At 36.0% G+C, this 20,323-nt stretch overlaps 3 protein-coding genes across 4 annotated transcripts in view; 2 read left to right on the top strand and 1 right to left on the bottom strand.

Moving 5' to 3' along the window:
• Positions 1–1,488, bottom strand: part of samd4a (sterile alpha motif domain containing 4A) — a 48,870-nt gene extending 47,382 nt beyond the window's left edge. Inside the window, exon 1 of the mRNA XM_007558799.2 lies at positions 1,320–1,488. The gene's annotated coding sequence lies outside the window, so the exon portion shown is untranslated. The remainder of the gene's footprint in view (positions 1–1,319) is intronic.
• Positions 1,489–3,966: 2,478 nt separating this feature from the next.
• On the top strand, positions 3,967–12,376 carry ero1a (endoplasmic reticulum oxidoreductase 1 alpha). Its single transcript, XM_007558798.2, has 15 exons — positions 3,967–4,401; positions 5,280–5,399; positions 5,481–5,564; positions 6,161–6,202; positions 6,304–6,383; positions 6,794–6,867; positions 7,150–7,270; positions 8,235–8,296; positions 9,017–9,043; positions 9,126–9,218; positions 9,294–9,540; positions 9,922–9,991; positions 10,349–10,435; positions 11,341–11,477; positions 12,008–12,376. Exons 1-15 carry the CDS (start codon positions 4,327–4,329, stop codon positions 12,066–12,068), a joined length of 1,380 nt encoding a protein of 459 aa, XP_007558860.1. The 5' UTR covers positions 3,967–4,326; the 3' UTR covers positions 12,069–12,376.
• Positions 12,377–13,715: 1,339 nt separating this feature from the next.
• The window catches only part of pacsin3 (protein kinase C and casein kinase substrate in neurons 3), a 30,087-nt gene continuing 23,479 nt past the window's right edge, over positions 13,716–20,323 (top strand). The window contains exons 1-2 of one of the 2 annotated variants that reach the window (XM_007558797.2): positions 13,716–14,141; positions 19,530–19,595. The gene's annotated coding sequence lies outside the window, so the exon portion shown is untranslated. The remainder of the gene's footprint in view (positions 14,142–19,529; positions 19,596–20,323) is intronic. The other variant, XM_016674715.1, reaches the window with a different exon arrangement.

Genomic DNA, 20,323 nt, shown 5'->3' with positions numbered 1-20,323 from the left:
TATGTATTCACATTTTTTGTGTTTTCATTTGGGTATCAACTGCTTCTAAAAACAACCCAAGGCAAAAAGGCAAAAAAAAAAAAAAAAGAAAAGAAAAGAAAAAAGTTTCCAGGCAATAAGTTAATGTTTTTTAGTGTCTGGAAGACGATCAGTTTCAAAACCTTCCCAGATTAAGTGACATTCCAACAAGCAACCCAAACAGCTCCAGCATGGATGTGCTGTACAATGGCTGCTGGAAAAGACAAATGTTTTGCTGATGACTTACCATCCTGAAAGCACTTGCTGCATTCTTGTTGGTTGTGCAGGAGGCTCTACGATATACAGCTGTATATTTTCACATTCAAATGTAAACTTTGAGTGTGGGGGAGGGGGGCAGCGCCAGCAGCAACTTATTTGGATTTAAAGTGACAAGAGCCCTGAAAAAGCTCATTCTGAAAAAGGACAGACAGAAGTCTCATTATCTAAGAATGATTTTATGCAAAAAAGTGTTACAAACATGTTTGGTATAACCCATAATCTAACCTGTTCAAACATATTAATTCACCTCTAAATAAAGAAAATCCCACTGGAAATTATTTTTACACCCTTTTTCTGGCGCCCCCCATACACAGCGGCCCTGTGAGTCGATCATGTGGGTTTTGCGCCACTTCTCAGTGTGTCACTTTCAACTTCTTTCATTCAGACTTGTGTCCAGCCTGATGCGTCAGTGTCCCTGTTGCTGCTGCAGTGGGACAATTTAAATTTATTTACTGAAAGAAGCCAAACTGAAAACTTAACCGAGCATTTATAGCTGTCGCCTATGCAGCATAGGGTTGTGGCATTCACCGCCGGGACAAAAATAAAGGCAAAAAAAAAACAGAAAAGAAAAATGTTTCTGGTATCCACCCATTCCTAAAAATACAGCTGTCGGTAATCCTGGCGCTGAATTTTCCAGAGGACGCCGGCCGGGTTACCGACGGCTGCTGACATTATTTCAATGATAGGTTCGCCTTCAACGGCAGAAGGGAGTTCTCTGTCTGCGTGGGAGACCCGGATCCAGAGTGGAAAGCTGAGGAGCAAAATGTGGGAGCAGATCTGCTGTCTAAAACTGTCACTCTGCTTCATCAGCACCCAGCCTGCTGCGGATACGACTGCGTGTGCGTCCAAGAAAAACAACAATATCCTCCTTATAATGGGATTAATAATTTTAAAGTTACACACACATAAATAGACGCAGATAATGCAACTAACCTGAAAAGTGGGGGATATAAGATCAGAAGGGGACGCTTAAGAGGTTTAGTTTGAATTTTTAAATTATTAGATAATTCTTTTTTTCCTACCTTCTGGCGCGGTTTGCATCGTCGGATTCCCCCGCAGGAGGAAACACAGGCTCGGCTCGTTTTTAATTATAAGAGGGGGGCAGCGGCGCCCTTTCACTCCGGGTCTGCGGGGTTTGCCATCTTGCCTAACTTTTCCCTCTGAGTCCGTTCAACAGACGGGCTGCGCTGCTCTAAACCGCTTTCTGGAAAGACGAGCGGAACGCAGCCGACATGTTCCGCTGCGGGGGTGTCAAAATAAAGTCTGGAGCTTTATTTTGAAGGATCACAATTAAACTCATTTGAAATTTGTTAATTTATTTGACAGGGGCAACATAGATTAATTAGCATTTCTTCAGAATGAGCCAAAATGCTTTTTTCCATCTACTGATTTTAGATTATGCACAAATACAATTCGTACAAACAGCATTACAAAACAATTTGTACAAACAGCATTACAAAACAAAGGAAACCACAACACAATTATTATGAAATTAAGTTAAATAGATTTAGTCTAACATAAAGCATTTTTAACTTAAGTTAGATTTAAAGGTAAATTTTAAATTAAATGTCAAATTAAAATTATAGTAGATGTAATTAAATTTAATATAACCAACTTACATTTCAAATTCAATTCAAAATAAAACTTAATTTAACAAAATGTAATCTGATTTACTTTGTTTTATTCCAAAACAATTTAGTATCAAAGTTATCATCAATGAAAACTAGCGAAACAACAAAGATTTAATTAAAATTAATCAAAAACCTTAACAACTAAAAATAAAGATACAATTTTGAATAACTTTTTTGAAATTAATAAAATTAACATTTGATGTTGCACATTTAGACCGCCGGACCAGAGGCGTAGTGGATTTGAGCGTGAGGCTTTTATTTTGAAGGCTGTTCCCTGCCAGCTTCCGGCCTGTTTGATGTTGGCCGGGGAGGCTCGCGCTGCTAATCATTAACAGCGAGCATTACGTCAGGGGCTTGGCAGCGCGAGGAAGCACCAAAATAGAGAGTTGGATAGGGGAGGTGGGGGGGCAGCGACCATAGACATAATCCTTATATTATGGCTACGGCAGCGACCCCCGAAGAGAGAAAAATGTCAGAAACAGGAAGTCCGTCAGAAATCTACAACTTTGTAAAATCCTCAAACTTCAAAGTGGAGAAGCGATGGAGTGTGAAAAGGAAAAGTCAGAATTTGAAAAATCAAAAATTTGGAGAAAAAAAAAAAAAAAAAAAACATTTTGAGATTAATCTCAGAAATTTCCAAGAAAAACAAGGATATTGAGTTTGATTTGCTAGGAAAAAAAATCAGAAATTTTGAGATTAAGTTCATACATTGTTTAGAAAAAACAAGGACATTTCTGACTTTCAAAAGTCACGAATTTGCTTTAAAAACAAAAAAGAAACTTAGAAGTCTTCAAGAAAAAAACTTGTGAATTTCTGAGTTTGAAAAGTAAAACATTTGTCAAAACAACAGAAGTGTTGAGATTAATCTCACAAATTTACTAGATACATATCAAAAAATTTCTATTAAAAAATTTACATTTCTGAGTTTGAAAAGTCTAAAATTAGTTTGACCCAGAACACTTTAAAAAGTATATTTCAATATATTTATGCTACAAATAATATTATGCTAAGGAAACTTAGAAATACACTTAGGATAAAAAATAAACTATTAAAATAGCAAGTAATAGTAAGTCTCTGTTTCAGTAATTCACAAAAGTTTACGTTAATGTTTAACTTATTGTTTAAAATGACCTCAATCAAATTTTCATAAACTTAAAAATGTTCTAAATACATCCGAATAAGTATTAAATCAATATACTTTTTAAGGGCACTACAAGGACACGGCCCGTAGTATATTTGCTATATTCAAATATACCTAATGAAATGAATTTAAAGTGTTCTACTTTTGCGAAGGAATATCAACAGTCTTATTTCGCCCCCGCGTGGTTGATTTGGGACATTACATTATAGAGACGTGACACTTTGACGAAACTGCTCATTAGTTTTTAAAAATGAGAGTTTCATTCTGTGAGAACCATAAATTGGAACCTGAGATGGTTTATATCTGTAATCAAAGAATAAGTAGTCAATTATCTGTTTAAGCCGGTGAATTAGTAGCTGTATTAATAGCATTAATCTGGGTACATTTAATTAGTGATTTAATGATTATTTATTATTTTAATTGTGTCATTTTTAACCATCCATATTTTTAAGGAAAAAAACATATTTTATTTCCATTTTATGAATATGTATGTGTATGTAGAGTACTAACCTTGCCACAACACAATCAATCAATCAATCAATCAATCAATCAATCAATCAATCAATCAATCAATCAATCAATCAATAAATAAGCAAGCGTATGAGTAAATGCAAAAAAAAACAGTATTGTTTCACATGAATTTGCTGTTCTATTTAGTCATTTTTTTAATATTTATTTATTTTATACTTTTTTCTATTTTATTCTTCCTTTGTATTTTTTTCCACATAATTTCTTCTCAATAATTCCCTTTTTAAAGAAATTGTGGTATAAATTATCAAGAACCTGACTTACTTCTTAAAACGTGATCAAAATAAATCCAACGGTAAAATACATATGTCCTCTGTCGCCCCCATGTGGCTAATTTGCGGAATTACACCATGGAAACATGACAGAATTTGACGAAACTGCCGATCTGTTTTTAAATACACTATTAACGGATCTTCTGTGAGAACCATGGACCGTGTTTGTTTCACCAAAACCTAATTTTTCCTCAACAGTCCTGGAACAGTTTATTTTGACGATGAAGACAGATGTGAGTCAAACGAGCGCGGCAGCCGGACGTCACGTACGGCACGTAGCGGATTGGAAATGAGGAAACATCAGGAAATGACACTTCACATGAGATCACTGCCTCCTCACAACTGCAGCTGCCGAAGCGGTTTTTTCCTCTTTTCTAACAAAACACACAACTTGAAAGCGGCTTCAGATCAGCTGTAGTAAATAATAAGCTGAGAGCAGAACCCCAGACAGATCTTGATGGAGTCGGTGGTCTTCCTCCTCTTCTTCCTCCTCCAGGTGTCCGGATCTGCACACGGCAGGTGTTTCTGTCAGGTGAGCGATGTCCTGCTTCATTTTAACCCAGATGGTATTTATTATTAGAATTTTTTGGCAGTTATGAGTAACTTGGTCACTTAATTCGTTAACAGTGGATAAAAACTTTTAAATCCAGACGTTATTTGTGTTCATAGCACTATGTTATTCCTAATCAACGTAAACTTTAAAGTAAAAATTTACTTTCTTTTTACACTATAAACATTGTATCCATCTTGTGCTGCCATGTAGTACAAGAGTTGCTGATAATATTCAACACCTTGCATCATTCTCAGGGGCGTTGCTAGCTATTTGGTTGTCCTAACCTGCTTTTTGGTGCCTCCAACAATATTTATGCATTCTCTGTGCATTTCTTCTTATTTAGAGGTGGAAAATAGACATAATTCTTGTCCTTAATCCCTTGATTAACATTTAAAAGTTGTGTTTATTGTTTGTTATTGTTTGACAAGTGACACATATAATCACAAGATGTTATGTTTTCTTGGGGAAGATTAATTAATTGGTCATTATTAAAACCTTAAAAAATCCTTAAGTAAAATCATTATTTTTAGATTAACACGCTGCTGTTTAGTGAAAATAATTTTTGAAAGCTGAAAATGGGATTATTTTTCATGTCTTTGTTGCTTTTGTATTCATAATTTGTCATGTTCAAAGCAGTATATTGTTGCTTCAGTTATAACTGCATGGAAAATTATGATTTTTTTGTCTACGAAAGTAAAATAATTTCGGTGAGGCCATACATGCCATTTACATCTTATATCATAGTGGCACTTATTCAACAGTCAGGCTCCTGGTTTCTTTCTGAGAGACAAACATTCAGTTTTTTAGACTTAACTGAAAAATGTATGATTCAAATAAGAAAAACATTTTTTACCCAGGTCACAGGTGAACTGGACGACTGTACATGCGACGTCGAAACCATCGACAGTTTCAACAACGAGCAGATTTTCCCCAGACTTCTACCTCTCCTGGAGTCCCACTACTTCAGGTTCTACAAGGTAATGCAGACTGACTCGTAATTCACAGATTATCCGATTAAATAATCTGTTTCTAAGCGTTTCTGGTGACCTGTTTTCCAGGTGAATCTGAACAAACCGTGTCCTTTCTGGACGGCGGACAGCCACTGTGGTCTGAGAGACTGCGCTGTGAAGCCTTGCTCACCTGTAAGTCTCACCTGGATCAATTAATGCAAACTGTTTTTCTTCTGTCTTTCCTGCAGATTCAGCCGCAGAAAGCAGAACAGTTGTTTTTGTGACAAAGTGCTTGAAAGATAATGTTTGAAGGTCAAATTTGAAACAAGTTTTCAGCTTCTTGTTGACTTCACAGACTTTTTACTCTGTCTTAAAAGTGTGGAACTTGGGCTTAGTTTTACTTTTAGGGTAGATGGTATTTGATTTTGTGAGGTTTTGACTGTATGAAGTGATTGAATTACTACCAAAAAACAAAGTTTTGAAATACTTTGAAACATTACTGTTGTTACTATTTGCAATAAATGCAACAGAAAAAAATTTAAAGTTTAAATTTTTAAGCTTTAAAAATTGATTTTCACATCAGAAATCTCTAAGAATCACATAAATTTTTAAAATAAAGTTTTCCTCTAAGAAATGGACACACACTTTACTGAAAATGGAGTTTCTACTACCGACTCATAAAAACTTTAACTTGCTTCACTTTTTTTCTCCGAGATGCTGATAATTTTTTTATAACAACTGGAAGTGGAAAATATTTGACTTGAACTTAAATCTGTATTTGTTTCCAGAACGAAGTTCCAGAGGGAATCCGATCCGCTCCACACAACAAGGTAAGAGAGTTTAAAGTTAATGCAGTTCACATATTATAAAACTGATGAAAGTTACTTTTTTTAAATTAAAAATAAATAATACATGTTCTTTTTATTTGTAGTATTCTGCAGAGGCAAACAAGCAGCCGCTGACTGAATGTGAGAAGGAGAAACATCTGGGAGCCGTGGATGTTTCTCTGAGGTGAGTCACAACCAAGTCGACACTTTCTGCTATGGATGAAGTAAAAAGCTTGAAGTTTTTTATTATTTTTTTTAAAGAAAACTGCTAATTTATAACCAATAATCAGCCTTTGACAACCTCCATCAGTAACAAACGGCGCCTTTTTCTGCAAACCAACAACCAAAATTCTAAGTCAGACGCTCTGAAACTGGACCCTGTAGTTTTATGTTATGTTTTATTTAATTATTATATTTACAGTCATTTTTATAACCTGTCCATTAGTTTATGTTATAATCTGGCGCAGCACAACAAATAGTGACATTTATGTTTGAGCTACATTGTCTGGTTTTAAATAAAGTTTCTATTTATTACTATGGTGATGATTATTTATTTTTATTTATTATTATTATAACCTCTGGTTTTGTTTTCAGTGAGAAGACCAGAGAAGCTTTATTGGAGTGGCGCAAACACGATGACAAGGCCGAGCGTTTCTGCGTTATTGACGGTACAGAAATAAATAAATATAATATAATAATAATAATAATAATAATAATAATAATAATAGCAGTAACAATAAAGAACTATATCTAATACAAATTGATTTATAATGCAGAAAATATGAGACAAATGATTATCTTAGTGACTGGGAATAAAGCAGGATTTTTGCTTATTTTAGAAAACAGAAGTGAGGATTTGCTTCTGCTTTGCTCTCTTGGTGTTGCTGAAATGGCCTGACAGATGGATGACTGTTTGTGACTGTTTGTGACTAATTGTTGCCGTTTCCCAGACGAGGAGTCGCCGGACTCCCAGTACGTCGACCTGCTGCTGAACCCGGAGCGCTACACGGGCTACAAAGGTCCGGAGGCGTGGCAGATCTGGAACAGCATCTATGAGGAGAACTGCTTCAAGTAAGACGCAATGCAAAATCAAACGGCTGAGAGAAAATATTCTAGATCAGGCGTCTGCAGCCTTCACCAGGGTTATTACAGGGCTGGGTTTTCCATTACAGTTTCATTTTGTTGTGATGTTTTATATAATTGTTAGTTTTAGTTTTTAGAGTGTGTTAGCTAGTTTTTATTAGTTAGTAGTTTTAGTTTTGTCTTGCTTTGGTTCATTTTAGGTCCATTTGGGTTATGAATACTAAACACAAGATACCATTTTCAAAAAAAATTTATTAAATGATTGAGCAACAACCGACTGATGTTTTATCCCAACTTTTGTCGTCGCCGTTTTGCGGACTAGCGTAGCGTAGCGTAGCCGCCAGGGGATTATAGTGCAGTAATTTGCCGACAGTCGACATAAACTGCTTGTTTGGGGGAAAAATAATAATTTCAAATCAGTTTGAAAGGCTAATACCCAGATTAATAAACATGAAAACAAAGATTATCATACATATAATTTCAGTGTGTTTTTGTTAGTTTTATAAATGCATGATATAGTTTCAGTTAGTTACAGTTTCTCTCCATTATTTAAATTATTTGATGAACATTTTATTATTAAAAATATTATTATGCATTTTTGTAATCAAATTAATTGTTTTAAAATGTATTTTAAATTTTATTTTTGAATTTTAAGTTTAATTAATTGATGTTCCTATGGATTTAATTTTACAATTTATTTCTCAACTTATTATAGTTATTTCTGTTTACTTAACAATAATAACTTTATTTATACTCTATATTGCACAAATAAAATAAACAATTTAATTTTAAAACTATTAGTTATTTTTTAATTTAAGCCAAAGTCATGCAGACCCCTTTTGGAAGAGCCACAGCGGCAGGTTGCAGATCGCTGCTTCTTTGGACCAGTTGGATCAAAGTTAAGAAGCTTCACCATAAAGCCCATTCAGCGTTTCTGTTGTTTTCATTTCAGGCCGTTCACCGTCAAGCGCCCGCTCATGCCCAGCTCCTTCCAGAGCAGCTCAGGAAGTGAAGGTAAGCTGTCTTTAATTCAATCTTGCTAGCAAGCTAGCTTAAAATTCGCATTTTGTATTTTTTTATGCTTTTATTCAACTGCTTCTAAAAACATCCCAAGTGCTTAAGAAAACCAGCCAACTGTTTTTTGGCAATAAGTTCATGATTTTTAGTGTCTGGAAAATGAGTCGTTTCAAAAACCTCTGGAATGCAACGTCACAAACCAGCAGGAACTGCCCCGTTACCTAGCAACCCCAACAGAACTCTGCCCCGTCACCTAGCAACCCCAACAGAACTCTGCCCCGTCACCAAGCAACCCCAACAGAACTCTGCCCCGTTACCTAGCAACCCCAACAGAACGCTGCCTGTTACCTAGCAACCCAAGCTGAATTCCAGCATGTTTAGTCAGCTTGTTTTAGAATAGAATAGTCCTTTATTAATCTCACAGTGGGGAAATTCACTTGTTATAGCAGCACAGTAATAAAATACACCCCACTGAAAATATAAAAAAACTAAAAAAAACAATATAAATGTATTTTCAGTACTTACAAATGAAATAAATAAGACCCTAAATCAGCTCATTCTAAAAGGAGCTAAAATAGGAGAAAATGTCATTATCTAAGAATAATTTAGTGCACAAAATGTAGTAAGCATGTTTTGTATCCTAACATGTTGTAGGAAGCATAAGAGGTCACTGATAGCTTTTTTGTTGGAGTTCTCACAATCTGGTATCCTTCACAGCACGGACCTTCTACAGCTGGCTGGAAGGTAAGCTTTGTTTCCACCTGACCTGGAACAGCATCAGATGTGTTTTCCAGTTTCTTTATTGTTGGCTTGTTTCCTGTCTCAGGTCAGTGTGTGGAGAAGAGAGCTTTCTACCGTCTGATATCTGGTCTCCACGCCAGCATCAACGTTCATCTGAGCGCACGGTACCTCCTGGACGGTGAGACATGCTAACTCTCCTGGATTTCCCTGTTTGTGATGGGTTTTTTTTAACCCTCCTCTTCTTCCTCTTCAGACACTTGGTTTCAGAGGAAGTGGGGCCACAATGTGTCTGAGTTCAGGCAGCGCTTCGACTCTGATCTGACGGCTGGCGAAGGCCCCAAGAGGCTCCGCAACCTCTACTTCCTGTACCTGATAGAGCTGAGAGCGCTGGCCAAAGTTCTGCCGTTCTTCAGTCAGCCGTCCTTCCAGTTGTACACGGGTCGACCAGAGGAGGACCAGAAATACAAAGAGCTGCTTCTAGAGATCCTAAATCTGGCCAAGTCAGTCTGCAGTTAACTGGTTTAATATTCATTGTTGATTAATGGTTCATTAGTCTAAAATTAGCTCCAATAACGTCCATTTAGACCTTTTTTTAATGTTGTAGTTTGGCTGCCATCCAGCAGATCAGCTGACTCTGGTTGAATATTTGGGTCAGAACTTATAGTTATAAGTAAGATGGATGCTTCTACGCTGAAAAATCTCAATGTTTTGATTGAGTTTTACCAGTTTAACATGGAATGTGAGATAAAACTGCATCAGTGAGTCCTACAGCCTCATGTTTGTAGTTTCTCTGTTGATTAGAAGCAACACTGAGAGATTATGTGAGTGTTATGACTCTTTTTGTTTGCAGCAATTATTTTTGTTCCTGTTTAATCTTCCAGATCTTTTCCTCTGCACTTTGATGAGACTTCTCTGTTTGCTGGAGATGAAAAAGAAGCGGCACAACTGAAGGTGAGAAACAAACATTTCAGTGCATTTTTATACTCCTAAGAATATAAGATCATTTTTTAAATTCTTAAATGTGGAAAATGTGTTGGAAAATAATCCATAAAACATCACATTGGATCAGAAATCTTGTTGCGTTAGTTTTGGCCAGAGAGGGAGCTCTTTGTATTACGACTTTATGAGAGACAAAAATACTGCAATTCCCACACACTCACTTGTGCATAAGTTTTATGCACTCACACACACACACACACACACACACACACACATATATATATATGATTTTTTTTTTTTTTTTTTTTATGTTGCTATGAATTCATCTATTTAATTGTTGACCTTGTGAATTTTCTCTTGTTCAACCAGGAGGACATCAGGCTGGCGTTTCTCAACATCTCCAGGATCATGGACTGCGTCGGCTGCTTTAAATGTCGTGTCTGGGGAAAAGTACAGGTGCGCTCGAGCTTAAAATGCGTACATTTCATTTTTAAAATGCTCAATGAGAACTTCAGTGACCAAAGGATCTTTGATAGGTATTTTCACAAAGTATATTTTAAATAATTACATTTAGTTTCTAGTTTAAAATAGGGTAAATCCTGTATCGTAACGTAACGTTGGTGTATTGTATTTTGCATAGAAAATAAAATAAAAATCTAAATTTAGTTGTTTCTCCTTTTAAGAAGAGAAGGATTGTTTCTAAAAGGGAAACTTTTAGCTGGAAAACATTTGGAGTCGTCATTAGAAAAGAAACAAAATGTTAGTTTTTGTTATCTGAAAGGTCAGTTTTATGATTCTGATGCAACTGTTGCACGATTCTTACAACAATGTAGCAGAATATTTAAATAATGTTAACAATGCAGCAGATTAACTCAGGGTTAGGTTTAATGTCAGGTTGTGACACGTCAAGCCTCTTGGAGGTTTTATGCTTTCGTTTTGATACAGGCAGCTTTTTGTATTAGCAGTAATGCTAATATGTTTATATGAGACAAAAAGTAAATTATGTGCTTGTATTTTGATTATGCACAACTTTGGATCAAAAGATTACTTTAGATTTCAAAAATCATATGTAATTATTTATGAATATTTATTTCCATGACACACACACACACACACACACACACACATATATATATATATATATATATATATATATATATATATATGCTTTGAGAACCAGAGTTTTTCAGTATTTAGGTAAAAAAAAATTAAAGAATGTATGATGAACACCAATGGCTGTTCAAAAACACAAATTTTGACTCGACTTGGAAGTTTTGTTTCAGAAAAAATCCTTTTTCTCTGCATGTGAAGAAATTGAGCGTCATGTCTGTTCTCTGTTTTGCTCTGTGTCTCTCGGCCAGACTCAGGGATTAGGTACGGCTCTGAAGATCCTGTTTTCTGAGCGACAGATTGAAGCGCTGCCCCAGTCCACAGAGCAACGACCCAGTTTCCAGCTCAACCGGCAGGAAGTCGTCTCCCTCCTCAACGCCTTCGGAAGGTGGGAATCTGTCGCCTTCATAATAAAATATCTTTTATCGACCTAAAGGGGACCTATTATGCTTCCTTGAACAAGTTAGAACAAGTTTATGAGCGATACGAAACATCTGATTCTACTCAAAATCGTTTTTAGATGATGAGTTATCCTTTCAGAGTGTGCTCTTTTTGGGTTCTGTCACTTTAAAAACAAATGAGCTGCTTCTGGCCACGCCTCCCCAACACCACTCCCTTTGGGTTGCTAGGTAACAGGCTGGTGTTGCTAGGTAACGGCGCAGTGCCAGTCAATTCTGACGCAACATTCCAATGGTTTTTGAAACGGCTCATTTTCCAGACACCAAAAAACGGATGCATGTTTTTTTTATGGCTTTGTTTCTACAAACAGTTGAGACACAAACGAAGCAACAAAAACGTGCATAAAGTAAATTTTGCATAATGGGTCCCCTTTAAATGTGCTTTCCAGAAAGTTCTTGAAACGTAAAACCAAACTGGTTTCTTCACACTTCTTTATAAATGTTTGGAAAATGTTCTCAGGATTTCCACGAGCATCAGAGAGCTGAAGACCTTCAGATCGCTGCTGGCAGAGGAACGATGATGACAAGGAGGATTTCTTAGGCCCTGGTCTACAAACTGCAACATGGCTGTCCATTTTAATCCAGTCGTAATGACTGTTATCAAAGTCTGTGATGAGGGAGACTCAGCTGTGACCAACTGGAGATATTTTTCTGTAAAAATGTCTTTTTTATGTTGAATTTAAATGAAATTAGAGATTTATGTGAGATTTAAATGCCCTTTATGTTAAAGTATGTGAAGTAAAAATCTACTGTATTTGCAGCTCTATAGCGAGAATGAAGGGTATTGTTAAAATGACTTCACGCAATAATAAAATCCCTTCATATAAAAGTCAATGTTGTCTGATTTAAAGAAAAGTCTAGTAATGGTTTTGCTCTGTGGATGGCGCTGTTGTTCAAGACACTAAACCAACGACATCCTTTTTAAATAATGGTTTAAACAACGACTGACCAATACATTTTCCTTAATATTAGCCAACATTTTCACAGCTAAAGATGTCAAGTTTTTATTTTATTTAAGAGTTTGATTAAGTTTTATTGTCCTTTGCTTTCTGGAGATCCATTTTGGACATTTATAAACAGAATATAAAACTAAATTATCTTGTTTTGGTAAACCAAAAATGTTCACAAACAACTGATGGTCAACGTGACTTAAACTTTTATTTTTCTTTTAGTTTTTGCAGTTGATAAATACCTAATCTTGAGATGGCTTCTGACGATTTAAGAAGAAATTTGGGAAAAGTGATGATAGAATAGCTTCAAAACACACTATTTTGTGTTTATAAATACATAACTAAATCTTGAAAGTTATGGTAGAAATTTTGAGGGGTTTCAAAAATTTCTTCCAGAAAACCCAACATGTTAGCTCAACTTCTGTTAGCTCTGATACAACGATGAGAACTAGAGATACTGAAATTGTTTATTCACCTGTTTATATGGAAACTCCCGCCTTTTCTGCCTAATTTGTGTTCCTTTTGTATTATTGTGTCAGGAGAAATGCCAGACTAAAAATTAATAAAGAAGAAATGAACATATGCAGGTTATAAATCCAGTTTCATTTTTGTAGTTTCAAACAATATACTGCAATAAATATTTGCTGTATTTTTCAGAGACTGTGTCACTATTGTATGGAATTGCATTTATAGTTGAGACTGAACGCTTGTATGGAGCTAAATTGGGGCTATAAACGTTTTTGAAAAGAAAGAAAATGCTTGAATCTGAAAAGTACTTTTGAACAGTTTTTTTCCTAGTTTCAAACCTTTGCTTTCAAAATATTTTTCAGTCACAGTTTTTTCAGCTTCGAAACGTTTTTTTTTTTTTTTGGTTAAATTGCTTTTCGTCCAAACTTTTTTGCTGATTTCTTTTTCCAGTTTCAAATCTTGTATTTCGATTTCAAAATATTTTTTCAGTTTCATAACTATTTTTTTTCTTTTGAACAAACTTTATTGCCCCAATTTAGCTCCATACACATGGACTTGAAAATGACTATGGTTTGATTGCACTTAAATTAGTTATTTGGAGATTATATTTTTGTGAAGTGAAACCTTATATCATATTGTTGTCCCTCTTTAATTAAAAACAACGCTCAGAGAAGTGAAAATTCCTACGGTCCTGTAAGGCAGCATTAAGCCCTGCAGCAGTCAGTGAAGGGTTAAGCTCTGTAATAGGATGAATGGATATTGTGGTGAGCAGCATCTGATTACAGAAACGCCAGCAGGCTCGGAGGGGGTAGACGCTCACTATCAGCAGGGGAAGCAACATTTAATTCCCCCTGTGACGAAAACAAACTTCTTTTACTCTTTTACCTCCGTAGGAAGCATAAAATTCGACTCTTTTTCTATTTTAAACCGGAGCGAAGAGGAAAAGTCCGCAGTTCTGTCGCCGGATCAGGAGGTTTGAGGTCGGCATAAATGGCTGAAGGGGGCCGACTGTCGACGGAGTAAAACCTGCAGGATATCGCAGTTTGTGGAGGTGTGAATTTAGAAGTCAGGCGGCGTGCTTTAAGGCGAATATCGACGTTTTACGGCTAAATAAGAAGAGCTTGAGGCTGCTGGAGGATTCAGTTTGGTTTGTTCCGCCAGCGCGGAGTTAAACAGGTAAGCCTTCTCACCTGGATATCTGCATATGGCTTTTCCCTCTCATTGCTTCTCTTGTGTTTTAGTTTGGAGTCTGAAAGTTAGAGAACCTCAAAACTAAACCTTTCAGAAAGTCACATTTTAAAGCTGCCAGTATGACTCTGATAGAAAACTGTCCAGACTCTTTCTAGATCCAACTTATTACCTATAAAACATGTCAAGATCCGCATTTCTGTTTATTTTTGCTTTTTTAAAACATAAAAACATGAATCAATGTGTATAAATGACCCGAAAATGTGTCCACGTTGTGATGACATCACATAAGGCAATGTATCTAACTCTTTTAAAGTTTGCACCTTTTTTCACCATTATTCATATTTTTTCTTTATAAAATATTTGCTTCTAATGGTTTTAACTGTGTTCTGTTAATCTCCAGCAAACAGAAGAACGGATTTTAAATAAGTTTCAAACACATTTTTAACAGGGGAAAAGTAAGAAATAAGTTAATTTCTTTGATTAATGTAGACTGATCAGGTCCATTCTTGTCTCTTGTGATGTCATCAACTCAGATTACCACAAAGCAGAGTTGGCAGTATTTTTTTTTCTTCAGGGTGGGACAGAAGCACCTGGATATTTTTTGTGGAAGAAAAAATCCCAACTCAACATCGACCAAATTTAAAACAGGTTTTGGTTGAACTTTGACTTATAGGTCCAACAAAACCAAAGAGAAAAATCTTTAATTTGACTAAATCAACAATAAAAATCACCTGATCTGATAACTGAGCTGAAAAACTTAATTTGAAATTATTTAATATTTTGCATGTTCTCTTTCCTCTTACTTTAAACATACAGTTTGAAGTTTTACCTCTAAATCGAGTCAAGCAGGTTTTTGCTGCAGCTGTTTAGTCATTTATACTCTTTTAATGTAGATTTTACATAGCAAAGAACAAAATATGCACATTAGTTGGAAAGATGCAACTTCTGGTAATTATTTTCTAGATTTTTGGAAGGATTTATGCATTTCCAGAAGAGCTCTGCTTGATTTTTCTTTTTTTTTTTCTTCTACTTTTTTTATTCGTCCATCTTAACACTAATTTAGCTTTAATTTGTTGATGTGAAGGTTATTTCACTTTGCACAAGTTTTTATTTGGTTGTTTTGTGTCACACAGGAACTCCACTAAATTGGCTTTGATTCAAAACTATCCAAACTTTTGTGCATCCAAAACAGAAATTTTCATTCAAATCTGGTGCAAACTTTGACAGGAATTTCCTTTTAAGTATTTTTATTTAAGTTTTAGTTATTTCTTGTACACACAAAAAAAACACATTTAGCAACAAATCTTGAGTTTAAAATATAAATTAAGGTGTCAAATAATTATTTAATTGATTATTCTCACGATTAATCAGATTAAAAAATGGCACATTTAGCTGTTTCATGTATCCAAGTAAATCTTTTTTATACAGTAAAACTGCATTCAAAAATGAAAATAACTCATTGCCTGAATGCAATAACATTCCTTTCATGGATGCTTGAACATTCAAACCAAAATATGCATCTGCAATCAACTTTTCAGAAGATTTTGTCTCACATAGGAATGCAAACTATTAAAATTAAATATCGTTTTTGCATCCAAAGCAGAAATTTTCATTCAGATGTGGTGAAAATTTTGACAGAACGTCCCTTTAACCATTTTTATTTAAGCTCCGTTTGTTGCCTATAGACAAAAAGAAACAAAAAACAAAATACATTTGGCAATAAATCTTCAGGTTGAAGGTTGTTTTCTTTTTTTTAAGTTCAGGGATCGATGGTCGTCTCTTCAGGCGCTCCAGAAGTCGCCCAATCAGCATTTATGTGACAGAGGAGAATCAATATGGCGGATCGCGCTGTAGCTTCAGACGCAGCCGTCAATACTCTGCGCTGGGGGGCTGCAGCGGGTTCAGCTGATGCAATGCAGATTTACAAAGATACTGAGGGGCTTTATGGGAGTTATTAATCTGTAGGCAGATGGATTAAAATAAAATCTAAACATTGATAAGTCTCTGTCTGTCAGCGCGCTCTGCTGTGTTGCAGAACAGAAAGAGGAGCAGCTCCAACCCTGGGAGCTCCAGATTTATTTTTGGGTTGTTGTGAGCAAAGAGGCTCAGCGAACCTCCTGAAAATAAAAACAATGAGCTAAAAAAACCTGGAAGGCTTTGTGCCGCCGCAGATCTTTTTAAATCTCCCTGAGGGATTTATTCTGCTAACGGCTGGAGAAAGGCTTTCTGTGTGTTTGTTGTTGTTCTCCATCGTGATTTGTGGCCTTTAACAGTTACATCACTTGCCACAGTTACAAAGCTAACTGAGAAAACGGGTTAAAGTTCAACTCAACATAGATGTCTAGATTTAAAGCAGGGGTGTACAAACTTTTTGCCATGTGGGCCAAAATTGTCAACTCCAAAATAGCCGCTGACCAAAAAACCTAAAATCAAATCCAAAACTTGAACGGGATTTTTACAACAGTGCATCATATTGTAGGTGGGGGAAAAAAGGAGTAAATTTCTGCCAAAAACTCAGAAATTTTGTGATGTCAGAAATTTTCAAGTTTCTTTTGTAAAAAGATTTATGGCACTAATTTCAAAATCTCAACTTTTTTTTCCTTGCAAACCTCTAACTTTTGGGTCTCTGATATTTCCTTGTTTTTTGGCTGAAATCTAAAGTTTTTTAAGGCTCAAACATGCGTCGTAGGTTCTGTAATAAATCCTTCAGTTTCTTTTGAGCTTGACTGAATAGAGGTATTTTCAGTAATACAAACAGGATTTGGGTCACTTTCTATCAAAATTTTTGCTACATTTAACCAAGTGTAAGAAATAATAAAAGCTGATTTGAGTTGTGCAAAGTTAGCTTTTCATTAAAGTTTCTGGATAAACTTGGTTTTAACTTTTGTTAAAACTTTAGTATAAAAAGACATACTTTGTGTTGTACTTTACATTTTTCTGTTAGAAAATTATGTTGGACATCATTTGTATGATGTCCATTTGTATGATGATTGCACAGAAGCAATCCAAGGGCCACAACTGGCCCCTGAACCGCACGTTGGACACCCCTGATTTAGGCTTCATTTTAAATCAAACATCAGTTTGTTTTCCTGCTCTTTTTTTATCAGATCATCCGATGTTTCTGTTGCTTCAAAACATTAAAAATCCTGTTATCCTGTTGGCATGAATGTATTTCATTTCATTGTGAAATTTGCATTTTATTTGAAGCATGCCATAAACAAACCAGTGTGCAACAGTCTGACTGTAATTTTGCATGCAGATAAAAACTGCATAGGGTTTTGTTTTTCATGTTTAAAGATGGAATGACATTTAAATCAGGGCTGCCAGTAACGATTATTTTATTCTGACGATTAATCTGATAAAAAAAAAACTGCTCTGATGTTCTTTCAGCAAATTGCCTTTATTTGAGTCTGTATACTCTAATTAACTATTAACGATTACAAAATTATTTGACAATTATTTCAGTAATCAATTAATCATTTCAGCTCTAATTTCAATATGATGCTCTTTATACCCTCTCCTGTTATACTACAAAATCTTACCATGTATTTTTGGTTTAGTTTCTATTGAAAATGTCTTGGAAAACATTTAAGTAACTTACAAGTAACAAGTTTGTGTGGAAAATGAACTGTTTCAAAAACCTCCAGATTGTTGAGTCACGTTCAACTGGCACTGCGCTGTTACCTAGCAACCCGAGCAGAGCCCAGCCCCGTTACCTAGCAACCCGAGCAGAGCCCAGCCCCGTTACCTAGCAACCCGAGCAGAGCGCCGGCACATTCCAGCTGGTTCTACCAAAAACACACAATCTTATCAAGCATTTTTAGTTTCTAGTGAAAGTCTTAGTACAAACTTGCATGCAACTTTGTAGCAAAATATAAGAACGTAAGTCAATAACTCTTTAATAATGATGAAAAAGTTCTAGTTCCACTGGAAGTTAATTTCACTTAAACAAGGGAAAATGTCTTGCTATAAGTTGAATAATAATACTGTTTCAACAATGTAAAGGAATTATTGATTTAAAACGAGCTTTCTTTTCTTGCTGGAAAGTTACTTGTAAGTTTGTCTTATTTCAAGCGTTCTAAGATATTTGTACTAGACAGAAATACTTGTTTTTTGCTCTTTTTTTTTGCAGTTTGAGGGTTAAAATCTCATGTCTGTCTGAGAATGGCTGTTCAGGAGCTGCTCTAATCTCTGGCAGCCGCAGCAGGTTGAGTCTATCCGGGCCGGAGGCGGTACCGGCCCACAGTGGCTCCAGTGATGTGTTTCTGGCCAGAGATGAGCTTCAGGAACAGCTGTGTGTGTGTGTGGGAAGAAAGAGAGTACATTTTTCAAGGGTTGTGCTGAGTCGGCTGCGTTTTCTTCTTCTCTTGTTTGATTCCCTGTCGGCGCCGGGCTGCAGGCAGAACGACTCAGTTGAGCTTCACTGATCTGTGGGCAAAAGGGAATTGTTCAATAATGCAGATGTGTGTGTTGTCTTGCTCTGATGGGAAGGAACTTTTTATTTATTTATTTAAAGTTCACTTCAATTAAATCAGCAGTCATGGTTTTGGTTTTTTTGGGTCTATTTTCCTGTTGTTTTATGAAGCTGTTTGAAAAACAAACATGCCAACTAGTCAAGTGCTGATCAAATTATCAATCATTTAATATTAAAATTACATCATCAGACGAATCAAAACATAAAGTTAAGTTGAAATTTTGGTATTTTAAGGACTTCAATGACAATAATTCAAATGAGTAACAAAAATAAAAAATCAGGCAAACGAAACATTTTCCAAATCGGTTTCTTTTAATGAAAAACTTTTGAAACTTTAACAGAAACAGCAGGTGTGCGTCTGTGTCTGGTGAATTTTTCGTTAAAACATGTTTGGTTTTTAATTCAGTTGGTAGAAAATCCAAAAATTTACTCAAGTAAAAGTAGAAATACTTCATAATAAATAAAGTAAAAGTAAAAGGTGTAGTAAAAACACTCCCAAAAAGAAGAATTAACAAAGTAAATGTAACTAGTTGCAGGTCTGGTTTTTAATCTGTTTTTGCTGAACGCTTTAATAAAAGATGGCTGACTCTCTCTCTTTCCAACCTGAAGTGGTCCTCCTGCAGGTTTGCTGTACCAGAGGCGTGAGCTAGCCGTTCTGACCTCTGCTGCTAAGCTCCGCCGCTCTTTGGCTGCTTCATTAAGTTTCCGCTCCAGGCTTCATGTGTGGTATTTCGCTCGGCCTCCCAGAATGTGCCACCCTCCAGCCGGCACCGGGCCATAAAGCAGCGGCTCCTTCTGGGCTAATCTAACCGCTTGCTGCTTCGCTAACAACCCTCTGTTTTCTCTCCGCTGCCTCTGTGGACTCTTCCTCCTTCTGTCCCGACCGCTTTGCCTCTCAGGCTGCTGGAGAAACAGGCCGTCTTCTGTTTGGACATCTGTCCATTTGTATTTTCGTCTCTGATAAGGTAAGTCCTGCTTGACTTTGGCATCCACTTGGCTACAGCATGCTAACGTTTGTGTTGCATGACTGCTGTTTATTTCTACTTGTTTTATTTATATGTCATGTTTTAAATCTAACAAGGTGCATCTTATGGTGAACATATGTCTTCTTGTTCCTTACAAAAATAAGTTTCGTCACTTTCTGACCACAAAGTTGGATGCATTTGTTGGAGATCCAAAGTGATCAAGACCTCGTCCACACATAGCCGTCCATACATAGTCCATACACATCCACACACAGCCAGGTATCTGGGAAAACAAAAACATGTTTATGCATTTTGGCCTTTCATCCACACAAAAATTCTAATTTGTCACTAAAACGATTATTTATGAAAGTGGAGATTTGAGAGAACTCTGTACTTGTGTTTGGGTGTGTAGATGGGGAAATGGTGGCAAATGGTGCATATGTTATTATATTTTTTATCTTTATATACGCTGTTTAAAAGTGGCTTAACCTACATATCTGTCCACACAAATGAATTTCCTGGCACCATGTTTACTTCCTAAGAGGAAGTCGTGGTTGTTTTGAAGCGATCTGATTGGCCTACATTGGTTTTAGCGTTGTGCTACTCTGCCCCCTATGGGTTTGGCATGTTAAAAACAAAGTCCAGGGGCAGATTGGTGTGTTCATTTGGATGAAAACTTCATGTGTACCATGAAAATCATTTCATACAATATGGTAGAGTTATTTGTT

This window comes from Poecilia formosa, unplaced genomic scaffold (assembly GCF_000485575.1).
Source record: "Poecilia formosa unplaced genomic scaffold, Poecilia_formosa-5.1.2 Scaffold99, whole genome shotgun sequence".
NCBI classification, from domain to species: Eukaryota; Metazoa; Chordata; class Actinopteri; order Cyprinodontiformes; family Poeciliidae; genus Poecilia; species Poecilia formosa.
This window is presented reverse-complemented; position numbering and strand designations above follow the sequence as displayed.

What these genes read in the sequence shown, in the direction of transcription:
- ero1a (XM_007558798.2), top strand. Translation starts at nt 4,327, where the DNA reads ATGGAGTCGGTGGTCTTCCTCCTCTTCTTCCTCCTCCAGGTGTCCGGA. An exon ending in CTTCTACAGCTGGCTGGAAG is followed by an intron (nt 9,044 to 9,125) that starts GTAAGCTTTGTT and finishes TTCCTGTCTCAG; the next exon opens with GTCAGTGTGTGGAGAAGAGA. An exon ending in CTCCTCAACGCCTTCGGAAG is followed by an intron (nt 11,478 to 12,007) that starts GTGGGAATCTGT and finishes AAATGTTCTCAG; the next exon opens with GATTTCCACGAGCATCAGAG.